Source organism: Camelina sativa, chromosome 16 (genome assembly GCF_000633955.1).
Source record: "Camelina sativa cultivar DH55 chromosome 16, Cs, whole genome shotgun sequence".
Taxonomy (NCBI): Eukaryota; Viridiplantae; Streptophyta; class Magnoliopsida; order Brassicales; family Brassicaceae; genus Camelina; species Camelina sativa.
The window spans coordinates 24856041-24870977 of NC_025700.1; the positions used below are offsets into that span (position 1 = coordinate 24856041).

General features: G+C 38.4%; 5 protein-coding genes and 1 pseudogene across 7 annotated transcripts in view; 5 read left to right on the forward strand and 1 right to left on the reverse strand.

Moving 5' to 3' along the window:
- LOC104752297 (N-acylphosphatidylethanolamine synthase-like) overlaps positions 1-307 on the forward strand; it is a 5227-nt gene extending 4920 nt beyond the window's left edge. Inside the window, exon 8 of one of the 2 annotated variants that reach the window (XM_010474401.2) lies at positions 37-307. In XM_010474401.2, the coding sequence (XP_010472703.1) occupies positions 37-112 (76 nt within the window). In that variant the 3' untranslated portion in view covers positions 113-307. The remainder of the gene's footprint in view (positions 1-36) is intronic. The other variant, XM_019237610.1, reaches the window with a different exon arrangement.
- On the forward strand, positions 1054-3400 carry LOC104752298 (BES1/BZR1 homolog protein 4-like). Its single transcript, XM_010474403.2, has 2 exons — positions 1054-1763; positions 2491-3400. Exons 1-2 carry the CDS (start codon positions 1548-1550, stop codon positions 3250-3252), a joined length of 978 nt encoding a protein of 325 aa, XP_010472705.1. The 5' UTR covers positions 1054-1547; the 3' UTR covers positions 3253-3400.
- On the forward strand, positions 5025-6955 carry LOC104752299 (protein trichome birefringence-like 42). Its single transcript, XM_010474404.1, has 5 exons — positions 5025-5306; positions 5806-5980; positions 6082-6260; positions 6348-6506; positions 6593-6955. Exons 1-5 carry the CDS (start codon positions 5035-5037, stop codon positions 6888-6890), a joined length of 1083 nt encoding a protein of 360 aa, XP_010472706.1. The 5' UTR covers positions 5025-5034; the 3' UTR covers positions 6891-6955.
- Positions 7306-9504, forward strand: LOC104752300 (protein transport protein Sec61 subunit alpha-like). The gene is made up of 6 exons (XM_010474405.2): positions 7306-7943; positions 8035-8262; positions 8350-8704; positions 8797-8921; positions 9017-9152; positions 9265-9504. Exons 1-6 carry the CDS (start codon positions 7597-7599, stop codon positions 9502-9504), a joined length of 1431 nt encoding a protein of 476 aa, XP_010472707.1. The 5' UTR covers positions 7306-7596.
- Positions 9856-11413, reverse strand: LOC104754014 (annotated as a pseudogene).
- On the forward strand, positions 11617-14913 carry LOC104754015 (anaphase-promoting complex subunit 6-like). 2 transcript variants are annotated; one of them, XM_019237485.1, is made up of 12 exons: positions 11617-12027; positions 12162-12296; positions 12502-12575; positions 12819-12858; positions 13039-13084; positions 13193-13272; positions 13431-13603; positions 13697-13822; positions 14110-14184; positions 14272-14397; positions 14556-14625; positions 14719-14913. In XM_019237485.1, exons 1-12 carry the CDS (start codon positions 11782-11784, stop codon positions 14902-14904), a joined length of 1377 nt encoding a protein of 458 aa, XP_019093030.1. In that variant the 5' UTR covers positions 11617-11781; the 3' UTR covers positions 14905-14913. The 2 variants fall into 2 exon arrangements, with proteins under 2 accessions (XP_019093030.1, XP_019093031.1); XM_019237486.1 differs by having other exon boundaries at positions 14528-14625; positions 14719-14810.

Sequence of the window (14937 nt, forward strand, 5' to 3'; positions counted from 1 at the left end):
TTCTGCTGGCCAGGAGCTAGACGAAACTGCTCAGAGATGCCTCTACGTAGCTCTTTCCGAGAAGATTCAATCCTCCTTGGAAACCTTGAGGCTCTTAGCTAAGCGGTTGTGACTTCCGCCGGGAAAATTCATCTCAGAATCCGGTTCACAATTCTTAAGTTCCGGTTTAGATCCGCATACCGCAGTGGTAATCAGTTATTTACTTATTAGCTTAATTTAATTTTCTGAAGCTGAGAGATATTCTACAAATTATTTAAGTTCGAAAACTAGAGAACTTGCCTTTTTAAATATTTTACCGTTTCGGATATATAGCAACCCCGCCGCAATAACGTATGTTGAAATGTGTCTTATCAGTATAATCAAAATTAAGTGAAAATCAAAAAAGCTAAAATAATCGAATATCTAAATATAGTATTTTTTTTGGTCGGAACTAATCTAAAATGTATATAATTTGTTGTTTTTAATAATGTAAAAGACCGTTATTAGTGTGATGTCTGTAACGCCGATGATCTGCCCAGTTCTGTTCTGTCGCACTTCTGCTAAAATGGTAATGATGTTGGAAAGAAACAGCAAGCATTAAAACGACCAGTTTGAAGAGAGAGAGAGAGAAGGTTCTGATTAAGAAGAGAGACAACGTGGGTGGCAAAACAGACGCGGCGGCCACGTAGGCCAATCGAGCCACCGGTGCGGCGAGTGGTGCCTACGCGAAAAAAAAAAACAGTTAATGGGTCCTACAGGGTCACGCCGGGGACGCACCATCACGTGAAAACGAAACTTCCCAAAAAAGGTCAGCTAAAACGGTCTCGTGGCATTCTCGTTAATCCGATCACGTTTTAAGGGTAAACGCTACCTCTTGCACGTGGTAATGGATGTATGGCAAAACTGGTAAATAAAGGCCGAATCGAGGGGTAAAGGTAGAAGCTCCCACGTGCTAGGTCCGGAGGACATGCGTGACCTCATGTAGTGGTAATCTTCGTAAATATAGGGTCAAATCTTGGGTAAAGATGGTACTTTGAAAAAATTATTTGTTTTCACTAATGAAAGTAAATAACTCTCCTCTTCTCTTCTCTCTGGCACGAGAGAGAGAGAGTTCATGATTAGCTTAAAGCTCCCTTCATCTTCTTCTTCTATTCCCGGGTTTTTTTTATCTTCCTCCTCCGATCACCTGAAAACTCACCTTTATCGAATTCTCCGAGCATCTTGATCCGCCGCTTTCATCTGAAATCACCTGTGTTTTTTTTCTCTCAACTACACTCAATTTGAAGAAGGTGAAGCTAACAAAGTTACTGCAACTATTTCCAAGAGTTTTGCTTCCCTCAAGTTTCTCGCCGTCGGAGTTTTTTTTATCCGTGAGAGCATTTTATCTCCGACGGAGAAGCCAAATTGCATATATAATCTTAAGCTGATCGGAGATTGGGAAGTGTTGGTGCACGCAGATCTGCTATATATATTGCTTCATCGAAGATTCTGAGGTTGAATAAGTTTGAGTTTCGCTGCGAATTGTCTCTTTGATCTGTATCGTTAAAAGAAACAGAGGAGGAAGGAAGATGACGTCGGGGACGAGAATGCCGACATGGAGGGAGAGAGAAAACAACAAGAGGAGAGAGAGAAGACGGAGAGCAATCGCAGCTAAGATTTTCACCGGATTGAGAATGTACGGTAACTACGAGCTTCCTAAGCATTGCGATAACAACGAAGTTCTTAAAGCACTCTGCAACGAAGCTGGTTGGATCGTCGAGCCTGATGGCACCACTTACCGCAAGGTTCGTTTTTTTTTCTCCAATCCGGATCTCATTTTTTTTATTCTTTTTTCATCTTTATGCTTTTGAAGAAACTTTGAAAATTCTAAAAATTTGGGTGCACAAGAACATTCTAACATGCGCCGGAGTCTTTCCCGGTGGCCGGAATGCTAGCGTGTTTCATGATGATACCTCATGTGCGTAGGTTAGCTAGCGTTATAGAGGAGCGTTTGTTTAGTCAAATGTTGGATTCTTTCTCTGTGACCTTTTTTATTATTATGCGTTTCTCTAAAAAAGAAGATGCTTTTCTTTCTCTCTCTTTCTCTGTTTCATGATGTGTGTGTAACTGATTCACTTGTGTGTTCAGTCTATTCTCAGATGATACCATCCCCCACCAAACAAAAATAAAAAAGGGAAAAGCAAAGTAGCATAGCATAGATCTCAATAAAACTGATTAGTAAAATTTTGCACAGAGTTCAAAGTGTACGTTTTGATCTGTAGATTTTTTTGGGAAAGCAAGTGGGCACTTTTGCTTTTATGTCTCCAGTCTTTTGACTCTAATTTTCGATTGCCGAGTCCAATGATAATCTGTCGGTTCAGGAATCATTGACCTGATTGATTCTTAGAAACAGAGTATTTACTACTATTTGTTTATTTGAAACTTACTGGCTGTTTCAGCTAGGTTTCACATTCAAGATATCATTTATCAGCCACTGATCATGTTTGTGTGATCTTTATTTATTTATTTCAGGGATCTAGTAGACCTGTAGAGCGTATGGAGATAGGTGGCGGTTCAGCAACCGCTAGTCCTTGCTCTTCTTATCAGCCAAGTCCGTGTGCCTCTTATAATCCTAGTCCAGTCTCTTCCAACTTCATGAGTCCAGCATCATCCTCATTTGCTAATCTTACCTCTGGAGACGGCCAATCACTCATCCCATGGCTGAAACACCTCTCAACAACATCATCCTCATCAGCTTCTTCGTCATCAAGACTCCCTAATTACCTCTACATCCCTGGGGGATCCATAAGCGCTCCTGTTACCCCTCCTTTAAGCTCTCCTACTGCTCGTACCCCAAGAATGAACCCCGACTGGCAACAACTCAACAACTCCTTCTTTGTCTCTTCAACACCGCCAAGTCCCACCCGACAAATCATCCCGGACTCTGAATGGTTCTCAGGGATTCAACTAGCACAAAGCGTTCCAGCTTCGCCAACGTTTAGCCTCGTCTCACAAAACCCGTTTGGATTCAAAGAAGAAGCAGCCTCTGCTGCTGGAGGCGGAGGCGGGTCAAGGATGTGGACACCAGGTCAAAGCGGGACTTGCTCCCCTGCTATTCCTCCTGGTGCTGACCACACAGCTGATGTTCCAATGTCTGAAGCCGTGGCTCCTCCAGAGTTTGCGTTCGGGAGTAACACAGACGGGTTAGTGAAAGCATGGGAAGGAGAGAGGATACACGAGGAGAGTGGTTCGGATGATCTCGAACTCACTCTTGGAAACTCAAGCACCAGGTAACTCCAACCCACCTGTACATTTTCAAAACCGGTGGAACCAAAACCGTTCTTGATGATATGTTGCTCCAGTTTTATTTCAATTGTACTCCTTCCCATGCATGTAATGCTCAAAGTTGAAACACAGCTTATATAATATTCGTTTATCTGTCCCCGACCGTTATCTTCTCGTCCTAGTATTATTTTTGAGATTGAATCATATGAATATATGATCACACTGCCTTTTTTTTTTTTAACTGTCGTTGCTTGTTTCCCAACCTAATTCCCGGTTTAATAGCAAACGTAAACCCCGGTTTGAGTGGTTTATAATCAATCAGACGGTTCATGTTAACACTGTCAGAAACTCATAGTCAACGAAGCAAAATTATGTTATTGTTTTATAGCATTATCATCGCTATCAGTCAACATTGAGCGCTTCATTGCAGGTGACAGAGCTGGTGCCTCTGTTTATAACGGCTACACAGATTTCATAATCTGACATGGGCTTGATTTTGTTCGTCTTCAGTCCTTCTTCAGTTGTAATTCACAGAGGAAGCTGGATGACGAAAGTGTATCCATCCATGATCCATATACTATGAGCTAATAATTATCACATGGAAGACAAACAAATCTTTAGGTCGTGGTCAATGCACGTACGTATAACTGATAGATGGCTACATGCTATCCACTAATATTCTGCCACGTGTGATTATGAAAATTATTGACTTTCACCCTATTCATTTCATTTTATTATTATTACCTTACGCATCTCCGACCCCTCTCTATTTTAGAGTTAAAACTCTATTATAGAGCAACATTTGCTCCAACCCTGCTCTATATTTTACTCTAAAATAGAGAAAATGATAGGACTATATATAGAGCAATTTTATTCTCACTTCTATTTTTTTTACACTAACTCTATTTTAAAGTCGAAAATAAAGTAATATATTGTAGTAAAAGAATGATCTATTTTAAAGTTACTAGAGAAAAAAATAGAGATGTACATTGGAGATGATCTTACACCCAGCAAAAAGCTTTCTATTTATGAGTGTTTATCCTACTTTTCAATTGTATTTTAAAACTTACAATTAAAAAGTATTTGGATGATGAAAATCGTGAATTAAAACTATATGGATGATATTAATATTATTTTTGTTGATTTTTTGTTTTAGAAGATTTTTTTAAAAAATATATCAGATGGTATCATATATTTATTTGATGTTAAACAAAAAAAATGAAAATATCAATAACCATATGATCCATTTGAGAACCAAGTGCATAATCTATTTATTCAGTAAATTAAATCTAATTATGTAAAGTATTATTATCTAATTGTTATCATAACAATGTTATGCAAGAATGCAAGATGTCACCAACATTTGAAAGACTCCAAAATGTGTGAAATTAAGTGTACGAAATATAATCTTACTTATAGGCTCTAAACAAAAATAAAGTCCCAATATGTGTTGATAACACTGATTTTCTTCTCTAGTAATAGATTTTTTCAATTTATCTTATCACATTTTTCAAATGTCGATTTTATATTTGAAAATTATTCTCTAGATCAGAGTTATGTTATAGCAGAATTAACCAAAAAAGAAGAGATTTTTTGCTTGACTATATAGATTATATCCTATAAAAGGTTTTTATTACTTCCCCTAATTAAATCATAGATATTTGACTACGTAGACACGCATTCGAATACGTGTTTTATATATTAATACCTATAAATGCAACAATTTGATGACCATAAAAATCATGTTACATCGTCTCTTCTACTAGCTGTAGTTGCAAAAAACAAAAAAGAATGAATTTCCATCAAGTCCTCTTTTTCATTCTTCTTATTTTTCTTGTTGATTTATCAGATTATGATGTCCTAGCATATAATACCAATGATGTTTACAATAACGCATCAAAGTGTAACATTTACGAAGGACGTTGGATATATGACTATACCTCTAATCCTCTTTATGGAACATCGACATGTCCATTCATCGGATTGGATTGCCAGAAACTTGGTCGGCCGGACAGGAACTACCTTCATTACCGATGGCAACCCTCCGGATGCGATATCCCAAGGTGATATATTAACTTTCACAGTTTCACTTCTGTCAATACAAATCAAAATGTTTAAAAGATTTTTTTTTCTTTCGCTTGATCACGATTAAATGATTACATTGTCTCGTTCAATATCAATATCAAGGAGCATATAATTGAAATTATGGAGAATTGTGATCTTCGAGATTCGCATTCATTTCATATCTATAAATTAATTTGTGGAAAATCTCAAGTACTAATGAAATGTGATGCTAATCTTACATTTATTTAATGTAATAACTAGTTTTTTTTTGTTTTTTTTTGTAATTGTATGACTATTCAGTATACAGTTAGCAATTTATGACGCTTTTAATCATTGCATATTAATATTCAACGAAAATTATGAATTTGCATTAGAAATTGATTAGCTAGCATATCACTACTATGAGTTTGACCAAAAAAAATACATGCATATAGCAAAATTACTTTGTCAGAATCAAGTAAAACGTCTGAAATTTACGTGGGGGATATGATGTGGCAGATTCGACGGACAAGATTTCTTAACGAGATTCAAAGGAAAGAAAATACTTTTTGTGGGAGATTCACTAAGCAACAATATGTGGGTCTCTATGAGTTGCATGCTTCACGCGGCCGTTCCTAACGCTACGTATACCTTCGACTATAACCAGCGCCGCCTCTCTACTTTCACCATTCCGGTACGTACGTAGCTCAAATGGTTTATTCCTGGTTATCGGCTTCGGTTAATAGACTATATATGACCAATTTCATTTTTGATATGTGTTACAATTAATTACAGGAATATGGAATATCTGTAAATTTCCTGAAAAATGGGTTCCTAGTAGATCTGGTAGCGGACAAAACAAGGGGACTGATTCTGAAACTAGATTCGATCAGCTCGGGCAATCAATGGTTGGGAGCAGATGTTGCCATCTTTAACACATTCCACTGGTGGTCTCACACCGGGCGTGCCAAAACGTAACCAACGATCTTATGCATGAGCTTATTTATCTACACCATATGTATCATATAATCCATTAATGTTGATGTTGTTGATGATGGTAGATGGGACTATTTTCAAACGGGAGACCAAATAGTGAAAGAGATGAATAGAATGGAGGCTTTCAAGATTGCATTGACAACTTGGGCTAAGTGGATTGATCACAACATTGATCCTTCAAAAACTAGGGTTTTCTATCAAGGCGTCTCTCCCGTTCATTTAAAGTTAATCTCGATCTATCTTCCTCTAGTAATTATATATCAACTGATTAATTAATTAACGATTCTTTGTTTCTGGTTAATTCTTGAAGCGGGAGTGAATGGGGTAAACCGGGGAAGACTTGCTTGGGCGAGACGGAACCGCTGAAAGGATCAAGTAATTACCCCGGACATAACATAGGTGAAGCGATAGTGAGAAGAGTGATCGGAGGGATGGCTAAACCGGTGGAGCTCCTTGATTTGACGGCTATGACGGAGCTGAGGAAGGACGCTCACCCTTCCATCTACGCAGGTGGAGGCAGTCGCTTAAATGACTGCAGCCATTGGTGCCTCCCCGGAGTCCCCGACGCATGGAACCAGCTCCTTTATACGGCTCTTCTCAGCCACTAGTTTTGCTTGGGCGGCAAATTAAAATTATAGCATTTCGGATCCAGAAGTTTCTGTTACCAAAAAAGCTTGGATTTATATTAATCTGAAGATAATTAAGCAACTTTTAATAATATATCATTTTAATGCTTTTTAAAAAAAATAACATATTCCCTTAAACATTAACTTCCTCTTTTCCTACTAATTAAATTAGTTACATAATAATTAAATTAAACAAAATCAAAAGTTTAAAATCATCAGAACGTACAATTTTGTAATAGAAAAAAAATCCAAGCAAATTCCAAGTAGGAAAAGGAATGTCAAATCAGTTCAGGTTTCGAACTCTGTTTGTTATATAAATAGCCCCATATCTAGAGCCCTATCTTTTTGTTTAACAATAGCTCTCAGCAAGATTCCAACTTATATTTCTGTTTTTCTAAGGTTCTCCTCTATACTTTTTCTTTTCTATTAGAAACGTACGTTCTCTGGAATCGGATAAGGGTATCTAATTCTTTTCCTATGTACTAGACTTCGATACCTAACTTCGTATATAGGTGCATGTTGTGATATTTTTTTGAAGTTGAATCTTGCCTTAATTTTTTCTTTTTTGAATTCCTTTGATTGAAGCTTAGGGATTATTAGGTTATAGTGAATCGTTTTTTCTATTATTGATGTTAGTTAATTGCTTTTTGTTTCAGAGTTTCTTAAAGATAAATCACTTGACAAGAAGATGGCAGGAGGAGGTTTCAGAGTGATTCATCTTGTGAGACCATTCCTTGCATTCTTACCAGAAGTCCAATCTCCTGAAAGAAAGATCCCGTTTAGAGAGAGAGTCATATACACTGTCATCTCTCTCTTCATCTTCCTGGTCTGTAGTCAGTTGCCACTTTATGGAATCCATTCCACTACAGGCGCGGATCCATTCTATTGGATGCGTGTCATTCTTGCTTCAAGCCGAGGTACGGTTATGGAGCTTGGTATCACACCAATCGTTACATCCGGAATGGTTATACAGCTTCTTTCTGGTTCTAAGATCATAGAAATCGATAACAATGTCCGTGAAGACCGTGCACTCTTGTAAGTCTACTGTACCCTTATATATGTGTTTCATTCATATCAAAGTCTTTAAAGATTCAGAGACCAATAGGGTTATGTTTTTTGGTTATAGGAACGGTGCACAGAAGCTGTTAGGACTCCTCATCGCGGTTGGCCAAGCAGTTGCATATGTTCTCTCAGGGATGTATGGTAGTGTTGGGGAGCTAGGAGTTGGGAATGCTATGCTTATCATTGTTCAGCTCTGTTTTGCTTCCATTATCGTCCTTTGTCTAGATGAGCTTCTCCAGAAAGGTTATGGCCTCGGTTCTGGAATTTCCCTTTTCATTGCTACTAATATCTGGTGAGTTTAACTCTAACGTCTAGCTCAAGCTTTCTCGGTTAAAACCTTAATGTCCATATTTTAATGTTGATGAAAACACTTTTGTAGTGAGAGCATTATCTGGAAAGCGTTCAGTCCTACAACCATCAACAGTGGACGTGGAGCTCAATTTGAAGGAGCTGCTATTGCTCTGTTCCACCTTCTCATCACTCGAACAGATAAAGTCAGCGCACTCCGTGAAGCGTTTTTCAGACAGAACCTCCCGAACGTGACAAATCTGCTTGCCACAGTCTTGATCTTTCTGATTGTGGTTTACTTTCAAGGCTTTCGTGTTGTTTTACCTGTGAGATCAAAGAATAATCGTGGACAGCAAGGCTCTTATCCTATCAAGTTGTTCTACACCTCGAACATGCCTATCATCTTGCAGTCAGCTCTTGTCTCCAACATCTACTTCATCTCTCAGGTAGCAGTCTATACAAAAATCCTTAATTCTGAGCTAAATTAAAATATATATGGAAGTTGTTAACTTAAAGTATTGTGAATGTGTTTCTGTAGCTACTATACAGAAAGTTTGGTGGAAACGTTTTGGTGAACTTTATCGGTATGTGGAAGGAGTCAGAATACAGCGGGCAGTCTATCCCTGTTGGTGGTATTGCGTACTACATAACCGCCCCTTCAAGGTATATTTTAGTTCTTTGGTTCCTTTCTTTATCTGTACGTTGTCCACCTTTTGGTTAACTTCATCTGAATTTTTTTGTGTGTTTCTGTTTTGCAGCTTAGCTGAGATGGCAACTCATCCTTTCCACGCTCTGTTCTACCTTGTGTTCATGTTAGGCGCGTGTGCGTTGTTCTCTAAAACCTGGATTGAGGTCTCCGGTTCATCAGCCAAAGATGCCGCCAGACAACTAAGAGTATGTCTGTGTTTGTTGGATCAACCTTGTCCTAAGCAAAGTTGCTGATACAATTATTATCTTTGGTCTTTTGCATGACTACAACTCATAAATTTGTGTTGATTTGTTTCAGGAACAGCAAATGGTAATGCCTGGTCACCGAGACTCAAATCTTCAAAAGCAACTGAATCGATACATTCCCACGGCTGCAGCTTTTGGCGGTGTATGCATTGGTGCACTCACTGTCTTGGCTGATTTAATGGGAGCTATTGGGTCCGGCACTGGAATCCTTCTTGCAGTGACAATCATATATCAATATTTTGAAACCTTCGAAAAAGAAAAAGCAAGCGAGCTAGGTGTCTTCGGTTTGTAAAGCTCTTTCTAGAGCCTAGAAGTTTTCACTCACTATTCATGCATGTATAGCTTAAAAGCTCCTAAACAAATAGAGATAGACTCTTATTGGCCAGGAATTTATAGTTTAGTTTCATCTAACTATCTTTCAGCTTTATTGGTAAAGAGTTTCAGAAACTTTACTCCTTGGGTCTTCTTACACGAAAATCTTTTTACATTATTGGTTCAACTGTAGCATCTTATTGTTATTTCTCTACTCAAAACGTCTGAAATATTATTGAGCTAAATCATGTTTGAGTCAAAAGAAGTTAAATTACACAGAGTTCACATTAATAGAGTACTCAAAGACAAATCTTGTATGTTCATCGTTGAGAACAATGGAGATCAGCCAAAAACAACTTGGCATTCGCTAGAGAGTCTTGGAATGGTAAGGAGTTCTTTGAAGATGACAGATTCTTCTATCTTTCTGGAATCATCCAAGCGTAAGGTTAGTTTCGTAAGAGTTGCTGAGTTCTCAAGGAAGTAACTCACTAGTTTCATCTCCAGCGCCTCCCCTTTCAGTGGCCTTTCTATCTTGACATACTTGAGAGATGATAGGACACGCCGAGGTTCAGACAAGATATTAATTCCCTCCTTCCCCTGATAATTAGTAGATCCCTGCAAGTAGCACCATTTAACCGAGTTCAATATATGATTGATTACTTTCACCATTTGCATCTTAAGAGAGGAAGTTCATGGTTCAGCAGAGACATCCTTACCATGACAAGAGATTGTAGATTTGGGCAGCTCTCAAGAAAGATTGGCAACATTTCCCACCTGTAACTGTAGAACTTAATGAGTAATCATAAATGACCTAGACAAAGAAACAAACAAAAATGATGTATCAAGATAAACTTGTAACATAAAGTCTAAAAACGTTCAAATAGCAAATTCAACATAGGTTACCATAAGAGTATTAGATGCAATGATCAAATCTTTGACATTAGAGATGGCAACAAGAAAATTACGAATCATATTTCTTTTTTACAGATCATCTGGATCGAACTTCTTTCCAAAAGACAGGTTGAACTCGGTACCGATATCGGCCTTTACAAGGGAACTCGGATTTTTTTAATACGAAACTTGCAACTCGACAATCACTGAGATTCAGAAACTTAAGCCTAGGAGCATCAACTATAACTACTAAATCTTCAACAAGTTCCTCGGAACCGTCTGCAACATGAGTGAATTAAGCTCAATAGGGATTGAGAACACACTCGTAAAACTTCAATATTATCACAAAAATTCCTCTCTATATATAAGCTTTTCAAGAACTGGGCAACGTGAGATGAGCGTTTCTAAAGCCAAATCGTCGTCAGCGAACATCATAATTCCTAGACTGAGAACTTTGAGAGAAGGTAAAGAAACAAACTTGGGACTAGGCAAGGTTAGTCCAGAGAGCGTCAAGCTTACTAAGCTCTCACAAGTGTAAATGGTTGGAGGCATCATGACATGACAAGAATCGTCAGAAATATAGAGATATTTCACTTTCCATCTAACAACACTGTTGATCCACCGCCTAACAAAAGCATCTCCAGGCTCACCATAACCATCAAATTCGCACTTTAACCTAAAACTTTGTAAGCACGACTGACTATTAAAACCTAGAAAACGGTCGACAAAACTCAAGAATGCGCTGTAGCCAATCGGGAATGTGCTGCGGGTTTGGAAATCACGATAACCGAAGTTCAATCCAGGTACATACTTCCAGAGATTTCTCCATCTACTGGATAACACACTAGTCTTAACTACATCTTTCGTTGGGAGACACAAGAGTACCTGACATATCAAACAATCTGGCAAATCGCTTATCCAATCAACTTCACCGTAGCCTTTGGCACGAACACGTTTCCCACCGTCTTCATCCTCCATAACCGCAATTATCAAATAGAAGCGAAATCCTCAGTAGAGAGAATCGATTATAGGTAGGGTAGCGCAATGGAGAGTTGCTAAATTAATAGAACAATTGACTCGCGGCGCTGTGGGTCCCAATATTTTAAATTACAGGGCTTGTTACGTTTCACAACTATGTTAATGGGCTTTAGGTTGCAGCATAATGGGCCTATAGTCATGGAAGGTTAGGGGGGGTAAAATATTTTACACTCCCGCCGGAGGATCTTGCGATTGTCCCGCCTCTGTCGTGCAAACACTTTTTGCGGAGTTAACAAAATTTTCCGATTGTTTTGTTTTGTTGAGATTTTTGCTTAGATCTTTGCTGATTGTGGATTTCGTCTAGAAGAAGTCGAGAGGCGAGGAAACTATGAGGGAAGAAGAAATTGAGAAGATCCGCGGCGTGGTTCGTGACTGCGTAAGTAAGCATTTGTACTCGTCGGCCATCTTCTTCGCCGACAAAGTAGCGGCTCTCACCAATGACCCAGCTGACATTTATATGCAAGCTCAAGCTCTTTTTCTCGGTCGCCATTACCGACGCGCCTTTCACCTTCTCAACGCCTCTAAGATTGTCCTCCGGGATCTCCGATTCCGTTACCTCGCCGCCAAGTGCCTCGTAATTCCGATTTCTCCCTTCTTCTTCTTTCTAATTATCTATTTCTCGTGGGATGGGATTTTGAATTTCAGATTGTTTCGCTTAAATCTAGGGTTTTAGGGTTTATCTGGTAAATTCTGTGTGTGTGTCTTCAGGAGGAATTGAAGGAATGGGATCAGTGTCTCTTGATGCTTGGTGATGCTAAGGTTGATGAAGATGGAATTGTCTATGATGCCAAAGATGGTAACGTCATAGATTTTGATAAAGATGCAGCGGACCGAGAGATTAATGTAAGTTAGATTTTTTTTTTTACTCTGTTCAAATGTATTATTTTACTCTGTTCTAGATGTACTGCAGGTAGTATTATGTAGACGACTTTAGATGGTTTAGGCAATTAAGTGGTCTGACTACTATATACTGTTTCTCCACTATACCATCTGAGGTTGAAGGTTTTGCAAGTACCTGCACTGATATATGGGGGGTTTTCTTTTGCAGATTTCTTCGGCAATATGCTTCTTAAGAGGGAAAGCATATGGAGCGTTACAAAACCGTTCTCAGGCTCGACAATGGTCAGTGAGCCTTCTTTCACTTATCTTTCTTGTTCAGCGGATCATTTGCATTTTCATGATTTTGAGAGACCGATCTTATTGATCTGAGCATGTATATAAGTTTCACTGAACTGCTAGTAGGAAATATTAGGATCTTGTGTGTAATCTGGCTGATCCATCTATCATGATTGAGTGGTGTGTGGGAATCTTGAACTCCATATCCATTTAACTCATTAGTTTCGGACCTTTCGGTTGAGTTTGCAGGTACAAAGCTGCTATTAAGGCTGATCCTCTGTGCTATGAGGTACTACTAGCGCCCTAGTCAATTGCTGCATGTTATTTTTAGTTACCATGGAAGTTGCAAAGCTAATGTGGGAAGATAAAATTCTCTTCATCACTTTATAGTAGTAAAAAACCTGATGTAGCTCCTGTAGTTATCAGAAAACTGGTACATGGATGTGATTTCTGTAATCTATCCTTTCAGGCTTTGGAATGCCTTATTGAAAGCCATATGCTTACATCTGAAGAAGGTGAGTTATAGTTTTTCATTTTTCTTCATTTTATCGTCTTATTTGTTTCATGGTGAAGTCGTTTACATGACTGGAAGTTAACTGAGACTTTAATTACATAAAACTCAGAATCGAGTCTGCTTTCTTCACTGCAATTTAGTCCAGAAGACGGATGGCTCTCGTCTTTCTATTTATGCTTGATAAAAAAGGTAAACATCTCTATGTTGTACAGTGTTGATCCGATATGTGTCAATAGTTATGTGGCACTTATATTTGGAATTTGCTTGCTGATTCTCTATTCTGCTAATTTCTTTTGGCAAGTATCTTTCCTTTTTCTTCTTGGTACTTACTAGTTCTTCATGTCCAGTATGACATACAGAGCACGATAGATGCTAAGTTCAAGAAGCTTGAGAACGAAAGTGGTAGTGTCTCTGGATCATCGATGATCACATTGGCTAATAACACTGATCTGTTGGCCTGTAAAGCTGAGTACTACCATCAATGCTGTGAATATCAGAAGTGTTTCGAACTAACCTCTGCGTAAGTTGTATATTACTGCTGATGCTAAATTTTGAGCTATATGAAACTTGAATGATTCTAGCAATGTGATTCTCTTTTGGTCTTATTTGACAGACTCCTTGAAAAAGATCCTTTTCATTTGAAGTGTACCTTGGTACATTTGGCCGCTGCCATGGAACTTGGTAATTCAAATGAGCTCTATCTAATGGCGTGCAATTTGGTAAAAGACTACCCTTCAAAGTGAGTATGAAATTTATTTTCTCAAGCTATATGGCCAGTGGGTGAGCATGTCAATATAGTTCTTATGATTTTATCCCAATCCTAGCTAGGATAGTTAACCTGTTTATGGTTCAGCTTGTCAAGACCATGAATCAACTTCAAGAGCATTTTTTTTGGTGGAATATGTTTTATGTACTTGGTCTCGTTGAACATGTGAAATTGATTTCACATTTTTGTGTATGAGTCAAAGTTTCATAATTCCTTTGCTTGATGCTCTGTGGTATAAATACTCATGCGTGGTTTTGTAGGGCGTTGTCATGGTTTGCGGTGGGTTGTTACTACTATTGTATCAAAAAGTATGCTGAAGCTCGGCGGTACTTTAGGTAATGCCATGATGCAGTCTTGATCAACTCTAGTGGTAGGTGCATGTGTCTGACCTGAACCCCATTTATTCTAATATGGTTTTGCAGTAAAGCTACGAGTATAGATGGCTCATTCTCACCAGCTTGGATAGGTTATGGTAATTCCTTTGCTTCCCAAGAGGAGGGTGACCAAGCCATGTCTGCCTATCGTACTGCTGCTAGGCTATTTCCAGGGTAATCAAGTTACTCTTGTTTTCTTTAAAACTAGTGACTGTAAATGTATAACTTGTGTCTAAAATGAGTCATTCTTAGCCCTCAAGCAATGTAGAAGTGTTCTTATTACGTCACAAATTGTTTTTTACAGGTTGAATCTTGATATTATCTTGTTCCAGGTGTCATTTGCCAACTCTGTACATTGGAATGGAGTATATGCGAACTCACAGCTACAAGCTTGCGGACCAGGTAAAGTTAGAAAATGCTGTCTGACATCTTCAATTTATATGACTTATCTTTGTGCAAATATTGTATTTACTTTGATCCCTTGTCTTTGTCCAGTTTTTCATGCAAGCTAAGGCGATATGCCCTTCGGATCCACTTGTTTACAATGAACTCGGAGTTGTTGCATATCATATGAAAGAGTGCGTTCCTCTTCTCTTTACAGTCTGCTTATCTCTGAATTTTCCAAATGCTATTAATGACAAAGCTACACTACAAAATGGGGAGAAGTTAACGGTCCAGTAAATTGAGTCAACAATATTAACTATATTTCAGGTA